Below are 14,533 nucleotides of genomic sequence, written 5' to 3' on the forward strand. Positions count from 1 at the left end.
GGAGATTCGTCCTGATTTGTTGGATAAATCTCTGAATCTGAATTGAATCAGGGGGCCAATTTAAGGGTCCGAGTCAATTCAAAGCTCTCCAGATCTTCAGAAAACATTCAGAGAGCTTTGATTCAGGCAGAGCTGCAAGTGACTCCAAACTGGTAAGTACTAGGGGGGTAGGGGTGGGGGAGGGCTGGGGGAAGGGACCATGGGGGGGATCCCTGCCAGCCCCCCAACCCTCCAGACTCCCCAACCCCCACCCGTTCCTGCAGCCCCCCATTGCTGCCCCTGCCCACCCCAATTCCCGGTACTTTAAAAAAAAAATACTTTTAGAAAAAAAAGATCAACAGGTGCTGCCAGGCAGGGGGCAATCCCTGCTGTCCCCCTGCTCCCCCAGCCCCCCATGGGTGCCCTGCCCATGCCAGCTCCAGCCCTTTTAAAAAAAAAAAAAAAAAAAACAACCAGAGAGTGGTGGTGGACGGGTCATTTTTGACCCGGAGTGATGTGGGCAGTGGGGTTCCCCAGGGCTTGGTCCTTGGGCCCATACTGTTCAACATCTTTATCAACGACTTGGACAAGGGGGTGGAAAAAATGTCATCCAAGTTCGCTGATGACACCAAGATGTGGGGCAAGGTGGGCATGCCAGAAGGGAAGGACAGAATTCAGCTAGATCTGGACAGATTTCAGAGATGGACAGATGAGAATAGGATGGAATTCAACGTGGACAAGTGCAGGGTACTGCATCTAAGGAGAAGGAACCAGCAGCATACCTATAGGCTGGGGAACACCCTTCTCGTCAGCACAGAGGCAGAAAGGGATCTTAGAGTCATTGTTGACTCCAGGTTGAACATGAGCCGCCAATGCAGGGAAGCTGTCAGTAAGGCTAACCGCACCTTGTCATGCATCCACAGATGCATCACAAGCAGGTCCAGGGAGGTGATATTTCCTGCCTGTGCAGCATTGGTCATGCCACAGTTGGAGTACTGCATCCCGTTTTGGGCACTGCACTTCAAGAAAGATGTGGCTAGCATTGAGAAGGTCCAGAGAAGGGCCACTCACATGCTCTGCTGCCCCTTGATCAGGCCCTACAAGGAGAGGCTAGAGGGCCTGAATCTATTCAGCCTCCACAAGAGAAGGCTGAGGGGGGGATCTGGTAGCTGTATACAAATTCATCAGGGGATCAGCAGGGAATAGGAGATGTCCTGTTCCCCTGGGTACCACACGGGGTAACTAGGAATAACGGCCACAAGTTGATAGAGAACAGGTTCAGGCTAGATATCAGGGGCATTACTTTATGGTTAGGGCGGCTAGAACCTGGAACCAACTTCCAAGGGAAGTGGTGCTCATTTGTACCTTGGGGGTCTTTAAGAGGAGACTGGATAGACACCTGACTGGGGTCATTTGACCCCAGCATCCATTCCTGCCCAAGGCAGGGGGTCGGACTTGATAATCTGTTTAGGTCCCTTCTGACCCTAGCTACTATGATACTATAAATTGGCTGAATCTGAATCCGAAGCGAATACTAGCCACTTTTGCACAGGCCTGGCAGATACACTGCTTCAGACTAAAGCTTTTTGTTCTTTAGAATATTAGAATAAAAGCTTGCTTCAGCCACCACCCAAGGAAAATCCCAACCATTAAGCAGAGGCATGGCTTAGTTCCCAGAGACTTGTAGACTTTGTTCATGGAAACCTTCCTTCTCCTAGCTGCCTAACAGCCTCTGGCAGCCAAACTTGTTACAGCAGCAATTACAGCTGAGTCTGTCTGATCTAATTCTTACCCACTGTCAAGTCTCTGATCATCCTTTCTCTGCCTTTAAAAATCCTAGTTTCTTTGTGCTCCTTCCAAGTCTTTGCCCAACCAAGCTGATTCTTCCCTCCCGGGGAATCATCACTGAGCTTCCCAGTCAGGCTCCCTCTGGCTGTTTCTGGCTTTTGTCCTATGCATCTTGCATTCCTTTCACAAAATTTCAACCTAAAGGGCTTGCCCATTCTCCTGGGAGGTGGGACATGCAGACTTGAAGCTACTCAGGCTGAGGATGACCTCTAACCCAGGTCTCCTCCCTCTACTTGGACAAGCACTCTGACCACCAGGCTAGTAGAGAAAAGTGGGTACTACCTTCAACACCACCAGTCAGTCAGTCACCTCACCTAAGTATGCCTTGGATCCTCAGTGAATGGAGGTCCCTAATGTATAGCTTTGACTCAAGTGCATTTGTTCCAGAGATGAAGCGAGATTTCAGACATGACCTGGTAACTAGCGTTTCCTACTGGCTGACTGGATTGTTGTTCAGAGGCACCTGCCTCTCCCCATTAAGTCAGTAGGGGTCCTACCCAGTTCTACCTATTTGGATCACTCCCCTGAGGCAAGGGGTCTAGTTTTCAGGCTTTGCAGTGCCACAGTGGATGCACCTACAAGGCTGATCTGGATCTAACCCTTAAATCTTTCACTGTTTCCCTGTGTCTCAATGCAATTATTGTGTTTCCTTTCTGTGTTCCATTCAGTGTTTTCTATAGCTTTTTAGCACAGAGGTGCCCGGTCTGAATGCCACATTCCAGCAAGTGTCAGATAAAGAGGCAGCATTGTTTATGGCTTTGTGCTTCTACATATACAACTCAAAATTGCGTTACCATCCCACTGCACACTTATATCTAACTGTCCATTGGCATTATTAGTCTCTTTCAGTGTCATTGCTCTTCAGGTTTTTTCCTTCATCATAACAGTTGGTAATTTTTCTTTAAAATTTTTCTTCATGTGAAATTTCCTTAGTCTCATTTTATTTCTTACCTCCCCTTCCTCCAAGCTTTCTGTGCTTCTTTATGCTATATCTTTAGTTCCATTGATGTTTGTAACACTTACCAAATTGCTATCTGCAAATTTAACTACAATGCAGCTTTACTCTCTTCCAGACTATGAGCAAATGTATTAAATAGCATATGTAACTAAGCACTTTCTTTTAAATATAAGTCTTCTTATAGTGATTTGCTTTTAAGGCTTGTGAATTAGTTTGAACATCTAAATTCTTTGTTTTTCAGATGTATCTATTCATGAGGATTTTCGACTCTATTTAAGTTCCATGCCTAGTGAAACTTTTCCAGTCACAGTCCTCCAGAATTCTGTCAAGGTAATGTTTTGGGTTTTTTTAAGTGATATTAAGTATAATGATCAATAATAACACATGACAAATTATTTACAGAGCGTTTCAAAATTATATTTTTAATTATTATTATTTGGGAATTTGATGATGCAAACTGAAATGTTTGTATCTTTTGCCCTCACACTTAGTACCATCATTTTCTTTAAATACTCCGGGTGGTATCAGCTGACAAACAAAAGTCCTACTAGAGAAGACAGAAGGAACCAAACATTTAATTGGACTAAAAAAACCTGTAAAACCTAGAAGCTTGTCTGCACTTTAACTAAGAGCTAAACTGAACACCAAAACCATACAATTGGAGGGAAGGTGGTATTTCTAGGGAATGCAGGATGAACAAGGAGGGGACTCGCTCTTCTCTACAGAGCTTTTTCTAGGCAATGTAGAACATTAGCTGCTTTGCTACAGCATTGCCCCATACAAATTTTAATTAAAGAAAGACAATCCAAAGAGGATAACTACTCAAAAGGCACCCATCTTGACATCAGCTAAGCTGGAAGACAGCAGAAACTCCCTGCTCCTTCAAGTTTGAGACCTGTTAAATTCTATAATCCATAAACTATCTACCTCTACCAAGATCATGTTAATCTACTTATTCAAAGGCCTTTCAGGGATAAAAACCTGTGCACCCTGGTGTCCAGGAAGTGCAGTCAAGCTAAGTACATAGTGCTCAGGAATCCCTGCAAATTCATTTTGATTCTGGCCTGACATATGCTGAAATTGTCATCTTTTTGGTTCATGACTCATAACATTCACTAATAAAATTCAAAGTCATAAGGAAAATACAGAGTGCCCAAGCAAGTAACTAACATACGAGGGATGGGGGTGAGGAGGGGAACACAACTAGGTTACAGAAAATACAAAGTTAGCCAACTAAGCCTGGGGGTGGGGGAGGCGGTATAAAAACTAGGGAGGCAGTAGTCATGGGGGACCTAAACTACCCAGACATTTGCTGGGAGACGCAGACAGCAAAGTCCCACCGTTCACGCAGGTTCCTATCCTGTGTACAGGACCTCCACCTGACGCAGGAGGTACATGGTCCCACTAGGGGGAATGCCTTACTGGACCTGGTACTGGCAACGGGGGATGACATGGTAGGGGACCTACAGATCAGTGGTCACCTGGGGGCCAGTGATCACCTAATAATAGAATTCACCATAAGACGTCGAGTGGGTAAGGTAACTAGTAGGGTGAAAGTGCTAGACTTTAGGAAAGCTGATTTCAATGAACTCGGGCGTTTAGTCAAGGATGCATTGCAGAGTAAGAGTTTTGAAGAGATGGGAGCCCAGGAAGGGTGGCTGTGCCTTAAGGAAATGATCCTTCGGGCACAGAGGGAGACGATCCCAATGCAGGGGAAAAAGGGGGAAAGGGGCCAAGAGGCTTCCTTGGCTGACCAGAGAAATCCAGAGCAGCCTATAGGCTAAAAAGGGGGGGGTGACAGGAATGACGTCAGGGTCACCGTGCTCTACCCTGCTGCCTCCTTTACCGTGCCAAGTTGTCTTCTTGCACCCTCCGATTCTCGCCCGCCACGTCTTGGATGTTATGAATTTTTATAGGGAGGCTACCTTCAGTCCTCTTGGTCATAGTCTTCCTGTCTATGGTTGTCCCATGCGCCCAAGCCTTAAGGGCTATGCGTGGCTCCTACCACCCCAATACCACGCCCCAAGCCTTGCAGATGTAAAAAAGACGTTGTTTTGTCCTTCTCTCTATTTGCACCCTTTTTAGCTCTCGGGCCTGCTCCGTACGCTGCCCCATCTCTCGGGCTCTTTTCTGGAGCTGGGGTCTGTACACCCTGAACTCTGTGCCCTCGCTGGGGCTGGGGACCTCACTGTACTGTGAGTCCCCTATGAGGCCTCCTCCATCCCCTTATAGCCTCACCCAAACCACCGGTGTAAACAAACAAAGCAAACACAAGCCTCTAGGCCATAACTGAACTTAACGCCGCCCAGCTATAATCACGTTACTAAAACGTCCCAGAGCTGCCCTCCTTCGCCCTGCTTGGAGCAGTACCTGCAGTTCTCACATCCTTGCTCAGGGAGCTCTTTCTCCCTTGGCTGCTGGTAGGGAACTGCCTCTGGCCTCCTGCCTGTGCTTTATATATAGGGGCCAGGCCCTGCCCCTTCCTTCAGCCGGCTAGGCAGGTGTAAGCCATTAGCTCCCTTTGGTTGCCTTGGCAACCGGCATCTGAAGAGTCTTCCTGGCTCTCTCAGTAGCAGGCACCTTAGTGTCCTGCTACAGGTGGCATATAAAAAGTGGAAACAGGGAGAGACTACTAAAGAGGAGTATACCTCCTCTTCTCGCGCTTGTAGGGAGGCAGTTAGACAGGCCAAAGCCACCATGGAGCTGAGAATGGCATCCCAAGTAAAGGATAACAAAAAATTGTTTTTTAGAAATATAGGGAGTAAAAGGAAGGCCCAGGGTGGAATAGGACCTCTACTAAATGGGCACAAGCAATTGGTGACGGACAGGGGAGACAAAGCTGAACTCCTCAATGAGTTCTTTGCCTCAGTGTTCCTAAGCGAGGGGCAAGACAAGGCTCTCACTGGGATTGTAGAGAGGCAGCAGCAGGGTGCCAGACTACCATGCGTAGACCCTGAGATGGTGCAGAGTCACTTGGAGGAACTGGATGCGTTTAGGTCAGCAGGCCCAGATGATCTCCATCCGAGGGTACTGAAGGCACTGGCTGACATCATTGCACAGCCACTGGCGGGAATATTTGAACACTCATGGTGCATGGGCCAGGTCCCGGAGGACTGGAAAAGGGCCAGTGTGGTCCCCATTTTCAAGAAGGGGAGGAAGGAGGACCCAGGCAACTATAGGCCAGTCAGTCTCACCTCCATCCTTGGCAAAGTCTTTGAAAAAATTATCAAGGCTCACATTTGCAAGAGCCCGGCAGAAAAAATTATGCTGAGGAGAAACCAGCATGGGTTCGTAGCAGGAAGATCATACCTGACTAATCTAGTTTCTTTTTATAACCAGGTTACAAAACACCTAGATGCAGGAGTAGGGGTTGACATCATTTACTTAGACTTCAGGAAGGCCTTCGATACGGTATCCCACCCCATACTGGTGAACAAGTTAAGAGGCTGTGACTTGGATGACTACACAGTCCAGTGGGTGGCAAATTGGCTAGAGGGTCGTACCCAGAGAGTTGTAGTGGAAGGGTCAGTATTGACCTGGAAGGGTGTGGGCAGTGGGGTCCCGCAGGGCTCGGTCCTTGGACCGATACTCTTCAGTGTCTTCATCAGCAACTTGGACGAGGGAGTGAAGTGTACTCTGTCCAAGTTTGCGGATGACACAAAATTGTGGGGAGAGGTGAACACACCGGAGGGCAGGGAACAACTACAAGCAGACCTGGACAGGTTGGACATATGGGCAGAAAACAACAGAATGCAATTCAACAAGGAGAAATGCAAAGTGCTGCACCTAGGAGGAAAAATGTCCAGCATACCTACTGCCTAGGAAATGACCTGCTTGGTGGCACAGAAGTGGAAAGGGATCTTGGAGTCCTAGTGGACTCCAAGGTGAACATGAGTCGGCAGTGTGACGAAGCCATCAGAAAAGCTAATGGCACTTTATCGTGCATCAGCAGATGCATGACGAACAGATCCAAGGAGGTGATACTTCCCCTCTATCAAATGCTGGTCAGACTGCAGTTGGAATACTGTGTGCAATTTTGGGTGTCGCACTTCAAGAGGGATGTGGATAACCTGGAGAGGGTCCAGAGAAGGGCCACTCGTATGCTAATAGGGCTTGGCCTGCAAACCCTTAATGAGAGACTAGGGCACCTGGACCTCTTCAGCCTCCTCAAGAGAAGGTTGAGAGGCGACCTTGTGGCTGCCTATAAGTTCATCATGGGGGCACAGAAGGGAATTGGTGAGACTTTACTCACCAAATTGCCCCTGGGGGTTACAAGAAATAATGGCCACAAGCTAGCAGAGAGCAGGTTTAGACTAGACATTAGGAAGAACTTCTTCACAGTTCGAGTGGCCAAAGTCTGGAATGGGCTCCCAAAGGAAGTGGTGCTCTCCCCGACCCTGGGGGTCTTCAAGAGGAGGTTAGATAGGCATCTAGCTAGGGTCATCTAAACCCAGCACTCTTTCCTGCCTGTGCAGGGGGTCGGACTCGATGGTCTATTTGAGGTCCCTTCCGACCCTAACATCTATGAATCTGAGGTGGAGGAAGAGGAGTGAGGGGGCAGTCGCAACACTGAGAGAGAAAGAGGATAGATGCACACAAACCCGTACAATGTTCGGCAGTGGTGTAGGGGGTAGGTTGAAAAAGTTTCTTAGCCTTATAGAATCTTATCATGGGGGTTCTCTTCAGGCGGAATGGAGTGGTCTGTCTTTCAAGATTCCTGTTGGAGTCCATCGGGTGCAGAGCGGGATTCAGGCAGTCCCCTCTGGGTTAGTCCAGCTGCGGTCGGTTGGGTGGGATTAGTGTACTGGTGATGGCCCACGGTGTGCTTGATGTAGATGTCACGGAACCAACAGATGGTGTCAGACACCATGAGGTGGCACATCAGCTTGGCATAGCAGCAGGAGACACAGCAGGCATGGAGGACACTCTCGTTGCTGGGATCCCAGGCTGCGAGCGTTCCCACAATGAGCGCATCGACCATCACATCATAACTGCAGCCCTTCAGAATGTAGGCCAGTGGGGCATATTTCTTCAACTTGTGAGCCCAGGTGTCAGTGAAGGCTTGGCACTGGTTCTCAAAGGGGATGGTGATGTCCACAATCACAGTTTTCTTGGCCTCCTCATTTGTGATGATAGCATCAGGGCACACCTAGCTCTCACAGCCTGGGACGGTGCGGTTCATGGAGATCTCCCCCACTGTGGCTGGGATGGCCTTCAGCAGCCAGTCCTGGACAGTGTTGTGGCAGAGCTGCCAGGCTCTGGCATGTAGCCTGCAGCTGCACAGCACATGGGGGAGGCTCTCTGCCATGTAGCTGCTCTGCCAGCACCTCTTGTCCTGGTGGCCCAAGTAGACAGCCCCATTGAGAAGCAGGCAGTTGAGGCGGGCACGGTGAAGGAAGCACCAGTATGCAAAGCGTGTGAAGCTCCCACTGAGCATAAAGTGGTTGCTGGAGTCCCACTTCAAAGTGATGTCAAAGAACCTGCTCAGGTTTGGCCCTCAGGTCACCAGCATACTTGTTACGGACAGCGTCCTTCAGGAACCACTCCAGGAAGGTCCTCATGCTGGGTATCATGGTGACATAGTTGGTGTGTGGGGCTGGTTGCAGAGGGACTCCCAGCTCCTGGTGCTCCTCAGTCCAGGTGCAGCTGATGTGCTTCCCGAAGTGGTGTGTGGCGTTGCGGGTTCAGCTCCACAGTGTGGCAAAGTCCCCACAGTCTCTGCCGAACTCACCCTTCAGTGAGCTGCTGAGGACGGTGGCTAAGTCATGTCTGGTGGGTTGTCTCACTATATCCTCTTGTGGGTGGTCTCCTTGAGGGTGCTGGTATTGATACTTACTGTCAGGTCCAGGCAGGTCAGGAGGTGGAAGACATGGGTGGCGACCACGATGTCACAGAGGTCAACCATGCAGGGGATGTTGGCACCTCCCTTCTGGTAGAGGATGTGCAGGATCTCATTGCTGGCCCTCAGCGGCAGATGCAACCACTTCTTTAGCAGCTTTTGGATCTCGGCCTTCGCCTTCTTGAGAGGGGGTCCTGAGGACCACTGAGCCTCTCAGGATGAATGAGATGTGGGGGTTGAGGAAAGTGTTCGCTGTGTCTATCTTCTGCCAGGAGGCCAGCAAGGACAAATCTAGCTTGTGGGCATCCTGCATGATCCCATTGATGGTCTCCTCCGGCATCTGCTTGGCCCGATGGCCAGTGGACATCCTGAGGTGTCAGTAGGCCTCGCCGTTGCACAGGTGCCTCATTGCCTGTCCCTGGATCGTGAGGGTGGAGTCCAGGACATGGCTCTTCTGCCTGCCATCAATGTGCAGGGAAGTGCATTTGGCGACGTTCAAGCACAGGCCCATTCACCTGGCTGCTTCAGATGTCATGTCCAGCATCTGCTGCAGCTGGGCAACATTGTTCACGAGGAGGACAAGGTCATCGGTGTAGGTCAGGATGCTCAACTTCTGGTCATACAGGTTGAGCCCACTAGGGCCGCCCATCACAACCCAATGGAGTGGTTCCATGGCCAAGTTGAAAATGATGGCGCTGAGGGGGCAGCGCTGTCTCACCCCTGATTGGATGGGGATCTTGTCAGTCTCTCCATTGCTGGCTTGGACAGTCATGGTGCACCTGTCATAGAGCTCCCACACCAGGTTGGTGATGCTGTCTGGTAGGCTGAGCTCTTGGAGGGTGTTGAAGATGTGGCGGTGGGGCACAGAGCTGAAGGCATTGGAGATGTCCAGCCACGCCACTGCGCACTGCTTCCTGGTCCTCTGGGCATTGTCCTGGGGCATCTGGATGGTGAAGTTGTGTTCATAGCAGCCCTCCATCGACATGAAGCCCTTCTGGGTCCAACTGATGGCCCCGCTGTTCACCGCCCAGTTGGTGATATGAGCCACCAGGCAGCTGGCATACAGCTTCATGATGGTGGAGCACAGGGCAATGGGTCTCCAGTTTCCTGGGTTTGTTGGGTCTCCCTTCTTGTGAATGAGGACCATCATGGCCCTCTTCCAGGCTATGGACATGTGCTAGAACTCTCTGTACCTGTTGAAGATAAAAGAGAAAACATGGCAGCCCGGGTCGTGCTTCCTCAGGAGGCTGTACCTGATGCTGTATCTGCCAGGAACGGTGTCCCTGGTTCTCTTGAGGCAGGTTTCCACCTCCTGCGGTTCAAGGATGCCTTTACACCCCTCTGCAGTGGGGGCAGGAAGCAGAGCTTCTATGGTCGCAGGGCATAGGATGGTGGCTTCTGCTGGTGGGTTGAAGACCCTGCTGGAATAGGTAAACAAAGTCTCCTGGGGGACCTGGCAGAAAGCTGAGGGACCCTCCAGGATTTCTCTCACCACCTTTGGGATGGTTGGCCTGGTATAGATCCTGGATGTGGGAGGCTGCTGCTGAGTCATAGCGTTGGCACCGGGGTTGTCTTTGCAGTTGCAGTCTGTGGTCCTGCCATGCCTCCGGTCTGTTGTTGCCCACCCTGGGGCTGGCTGGGTCTCACTTGATCTTAGCCAAAAGGCCATATTACAAAGGCCCATTATCATAGCAAACACTTGTACCTAGCAGCAGCCAGGAAATATGCTTCCCCTTCTAATAGTAAACAACTTGCAGCGTAGTCCAAAAATATGTAAGACTTGCAAGCTGCGGCTTTTCACAAAAGGAGCCAGTGACAAAGCAAATAGAATATCCTACAGCATCAGAAGTGAAGGACAAACTTCTAACAGAAGAACTCACAGCTAAATTCAGCTGTCCCTATTGCACCTTATAACCCTAGTCCATTTAAATCAAGATATTGGTGGGTGTTGGCTGGCCACTCTTTCTGATAAATAGGACAACCTTCTACTGAACCAGGATTCAGAAGCTGGAAATTGTTACATCTAAATAAAGCACTGAAATAGCAACAGTGTTTACTCAACAGCCTCATTTCAATTGCTCCTCTTGCTAATTTGTTGCATATTTATACCCATTTGTTTCAATACATTTCATTTCCAGTTTCTTTCTGCTCCAAATTTCCTTGTTTTCATAATATATCTTTTTATTTCCATATATTTCCTAGGGTAAATAATCAGCTTGCTCATTTGGTGAAAACCTAAAGCATAATGTAGATGAGTCTCCACTGTGTAAAAAATGCAGCTTATGTGCAGATAACTGTTTCTATATTAGTTTGACAGCACTACAGTATAAAAATGGAAAGCAGATTTGAATATATAACCAGAAGTGGTTATTTTTCTAAATCTAGGTAACCAATGAGCCTCCAAAGGGACTTCGTGCAAATATCAGGCGAGCATTTACAGAAATGACAGCTACATTTTTTGAGGAAAATATCCTTGGCAAAAAATGGAGAAAAATTATTTTTGGCATTTGCTTCTTCCATGCTATTATCCAGGTATAACTTATATTATTAGTTCAGAGGTACTGAACTGAAATTAAAAATTAGTTCACTTAATCTGTTTAGAATGTATCTAATTTATTCATAGCTGTACAGTAGGGATAGCAAGCTTCTGCAAAGATAATTTAGCTTTAATTTTAAGAAACTAGACACTTACATTTCTTTTACTAATGAAAAGCCTCTCTTCTCAGTTAAACTAGTTATAATTCAATATAATTGAATTAGGATTATAATTGTTTCCTTCCAAAAGTCTATATTTAAATGTCTGCTACATATTAATTATTGTAAATACAGCAATGTCTCTGGAGGTTTCTGTTGGAGCAGACATTTAATTTACGGGGAATTCTAGTTAACCAACAATCCATCAGGATAATTCTGAAGGTTTTAAACTGAAGTAGCTCACACTAAATTGAATTTTCAGAGGGACACCTGGTGGCACTAGAAGAATAACTGTGCTGATTTCATTATTCCACTTTCAGCCTGATTACTGAAAAACTGAACAATGCTGTGTTTAAATAGGAACAGAACGAGAACTTTTTGCTTAGTGTTTGGTCAATCATTAGTCAGACAAATGTCCATTAAAGTTAACAAAAGTTTCCTTGAGAGAGAGTTCAGTAAAACCTAAATATGGGCTTCAGGTTTTGTCCAGTAACTTTAGGAATTTCTGAGTGAATAGTATTCATAATTTAATGATGGACAAAAATATTTTTTATATCAATAGATACCTGCCTGTGGCAGGGCACTGTTGGTACCTGCCACTTTAAGGACTAGGCCAGGAAGATGGCAGGTGTCTGATGAGGGTGGTCATTTAATGCCCAGCTCTCTGTGCTAAGGGGGAGCAGTTTGAAGACCAGCCAGAAGGAAAGAATATCTTCCTGCTGAGCTCTTTGGGCCAGGACCAACTTGGAGGCATATGGCTGGGGCTATGGGGATGAAGTAAGCCCCAGGTCCTGGGCATGACCTAAAACTGCACCCTGCCGGGGTAGGGAGGCCTGGTGGGACTTCAGGTGGTGCAGCAGCCCCAGGAAATGCCAGAACCGTGAACCTGCAGGTAAAAGGTGGGTAGGTGGTGCCTGATAACCTCCAGCCCCTATGCAGTCCTGGCTGGGGAAAGCCCAGACCAGTGAGATCCTTGAGAGACCTGAGGCTCACTTGATCCAGTGGAATTTTGAGGAAGAGAAGGCAAGCTGCTCAGACCTGATTGACTGGACCCTTGACTGGTCAATGCTGAGGCCAGGACCCAAGAGGGGGTCAAAAGGGCCAGGGGCCCACAGCAAGGGATGCCCAGAAGAAGAGGCTTGGGATTCTGACTGGCCCGAGGGCGGGGCCAAGGCCTAAGAGGGAGTCAGAGGTCCCAGAGAGGGGACCACAGCCAGAGAGGGAGAAGGGTACAGGTCAGGTTAGCTGCCTGGGATGCAATTTGCAAGGCACGGGCCCAGTGTAAGGGAAGGTTCAGAGCTGGGGATATCACCCCTTGTCATAGAAGTCTTAAATGGCAGCCTCCCACTTCAGTAACATCATAATCATTTTTCCATCAAGGTGTGGCAGGTGAGAGAGGTGGGAGTTTGGCCCAGAAAGAGGTAGGCAGGCCAACATCAGCAAATGACACAGTCTTCCTGAGGGTGAAGGGGAGATGCTGGAGGATTATGTTCTGTTTTGACAGAACCCATGGCATGTACAGACATTGGCTGTCCCAGGAGAAACTCTCCTGGGAGTGATTTAACCCTGGTTGTTCCTGGGTTATTTTTCTCTTGGAGTGGCCATTTTTACCCTAGAGAAAAAACCTGAACACTTCTACATGCATGGTTTCTCCTGGGAAAACAGTGACTCCCAGGAGAAACTGAATGTTTGTATGGGGCCTTACTTGTTACTAAATCTTTTTGGAAGCATGAAGGAAAGATCTGTATACTTACTGATTTCCCCCCCCCCCCCCCCCTTTTTTAGCCTTTCAGGTTGCTGTTGTCAGATTATTCATGAATGCTGAAACATTTGCATTTATCTCATTTAGAAAAAAAAAATCAAACTGAGTTATTTTGAAAGATTATGAATTACATAAACTTTCCAAACAACAGTGAGATTAAAAGTTAGGAGATAAATCTGTTATGGCAGGGAAGGACGGTCTCAGAATCTGACCTGAGTGGCTAAGAACTAATCATTTACATTTTCATACACAGTAACAGGTGGAGATTGATTGGAACCAAAGCTCAGCTGACTTACTGCAGGGTGCATTGCAGTTTTGCAGATAATATTGGCCAGCTGGAATTTACTGATTCAGAGGGGACAAGTGCTTCTAGCAGCTACTCACAGGGCAGTGAAACCACCTGTTCAGGGCTGTGCCTTAAGCTCTATCTAGTCCGTTATCATTCCTTTTAATATATGCTTAAATTGCAAAATAAAAACAAAACTACATTACAACTATTATGTAGGAGAGTAGCTCTGGGTACCCTGAGTAAAGTCAGTTTATTCAATTTTGCTTTTAATATTCAAGGAGAGGAAAAAATTTGGACCTCTTGGCTGGAACATCTGCTATGAATTCAATGACAGTGACAGAGAATGTGCCTTGCTGAACCTAAACCTTTACTGTCAAGAAGGAAAAATTCCATGGGATGCCCTGACTTACATAACAGGTAACAAAACTGAGACTGCAGTGTTAACAGTTATCTGCTATTAGCATTCCTTAATAAAAATTAGCATCATTGAGCTATATATGTACATAAAGCCACTTAGCAGGTTTATGCCAATAATTTGTATAGGGGCTAATGTTGATAAGAACAAAGTTACAATAGGCTGGGAATAAAACTAGGTGCTCCTGCTACTTTAAGGAAAGGCAGTCTGAAGGAGAAGCAGGCTCCAGGTGAGGCAGAGGCCAGTCAAGGGAGCCACATGATCCAAAAGGGCCAGGGCTTGCAAGATATAAACTCAGGGCCTGAGCTGGGCAGACAGTAAAGAAAGTCTTCCTTATGTCCAGCCTGAAATGGTCTTTCAGTAGTTTATAACCTTTTGACCTCGTCATCCCTTGGGGCGCTCTGGTGAACAAACGTTCCCCCAGATACTGGTGGTCACCCCTGATAAACTTATAGGTGGCCATCAGATCGCCCCTGAGCCTGCGCTTTTCCAGGCTAAAGAGCCCCATAGCTCTCAGTCTGTCATCGTAAGGTCTGTTTTCCTGACCTCTGATCATGCACGTGGCTCTTCTCTGGACTCTCTCAAGCTTCTCCACATCCTTTTTGAATTGTGGGGCCCAAAACTGGACTCAGTACTCCAGCTGCGGCCTCACCAAGGCTAAGTACAAAGAGAGAATGACGTCCCGGGATTTGCTTGAGAAGCATCTATGGATGCAAGCCAGTGTTTTGGTCGCTTTACTAGCCACAGCA

General features: G+C 47.8%; 1 protein-coding gene across 2 annotated transcripts in view; it reads left to right on the forward strand.

Moving 5' to 3' along the window:
- DNAH6 (dynein axonemal heavy chain 6) overlaps positions 1-14,533 on the forward strand; it is a 289,163-nt gene that overhangs the window by 231,494 nt on the left and 43,136 nt on the right. For both annotated transcript variants that reach the window (XM_059724560.1, XM_059724561.1), the window contains exons 66-68: positions 3,027-3,115; positions 11,010-11,156; positions 13,648-13,786. In XM_059724560.1, the coding sequence (XP_059580543.1) occupies positions 3,027-3,115; positions 11,010-11,156; positions 13,648-13,786 (375 nt within the window). The remainder of the gene's footprint in view (positions 1-3,026; positions 3,116-11,009; positions 11,157-13,647; positions 13,787-14,533) is intronic.

Source organism: Alligator mississippiensis, chromosome 3, assembly GCF_030867095.1.
Source record: "Alligator mississippiensis isolate rAllMis1 chromosome 3, rAllMis1, whole genome shotgun sequence".
Classification (NCBI taxonomy): Eukaryota; Metazoa; Chordata; order Crocodylia; family Alligatoridae; genus Alligator; species Alligator mississippiensis.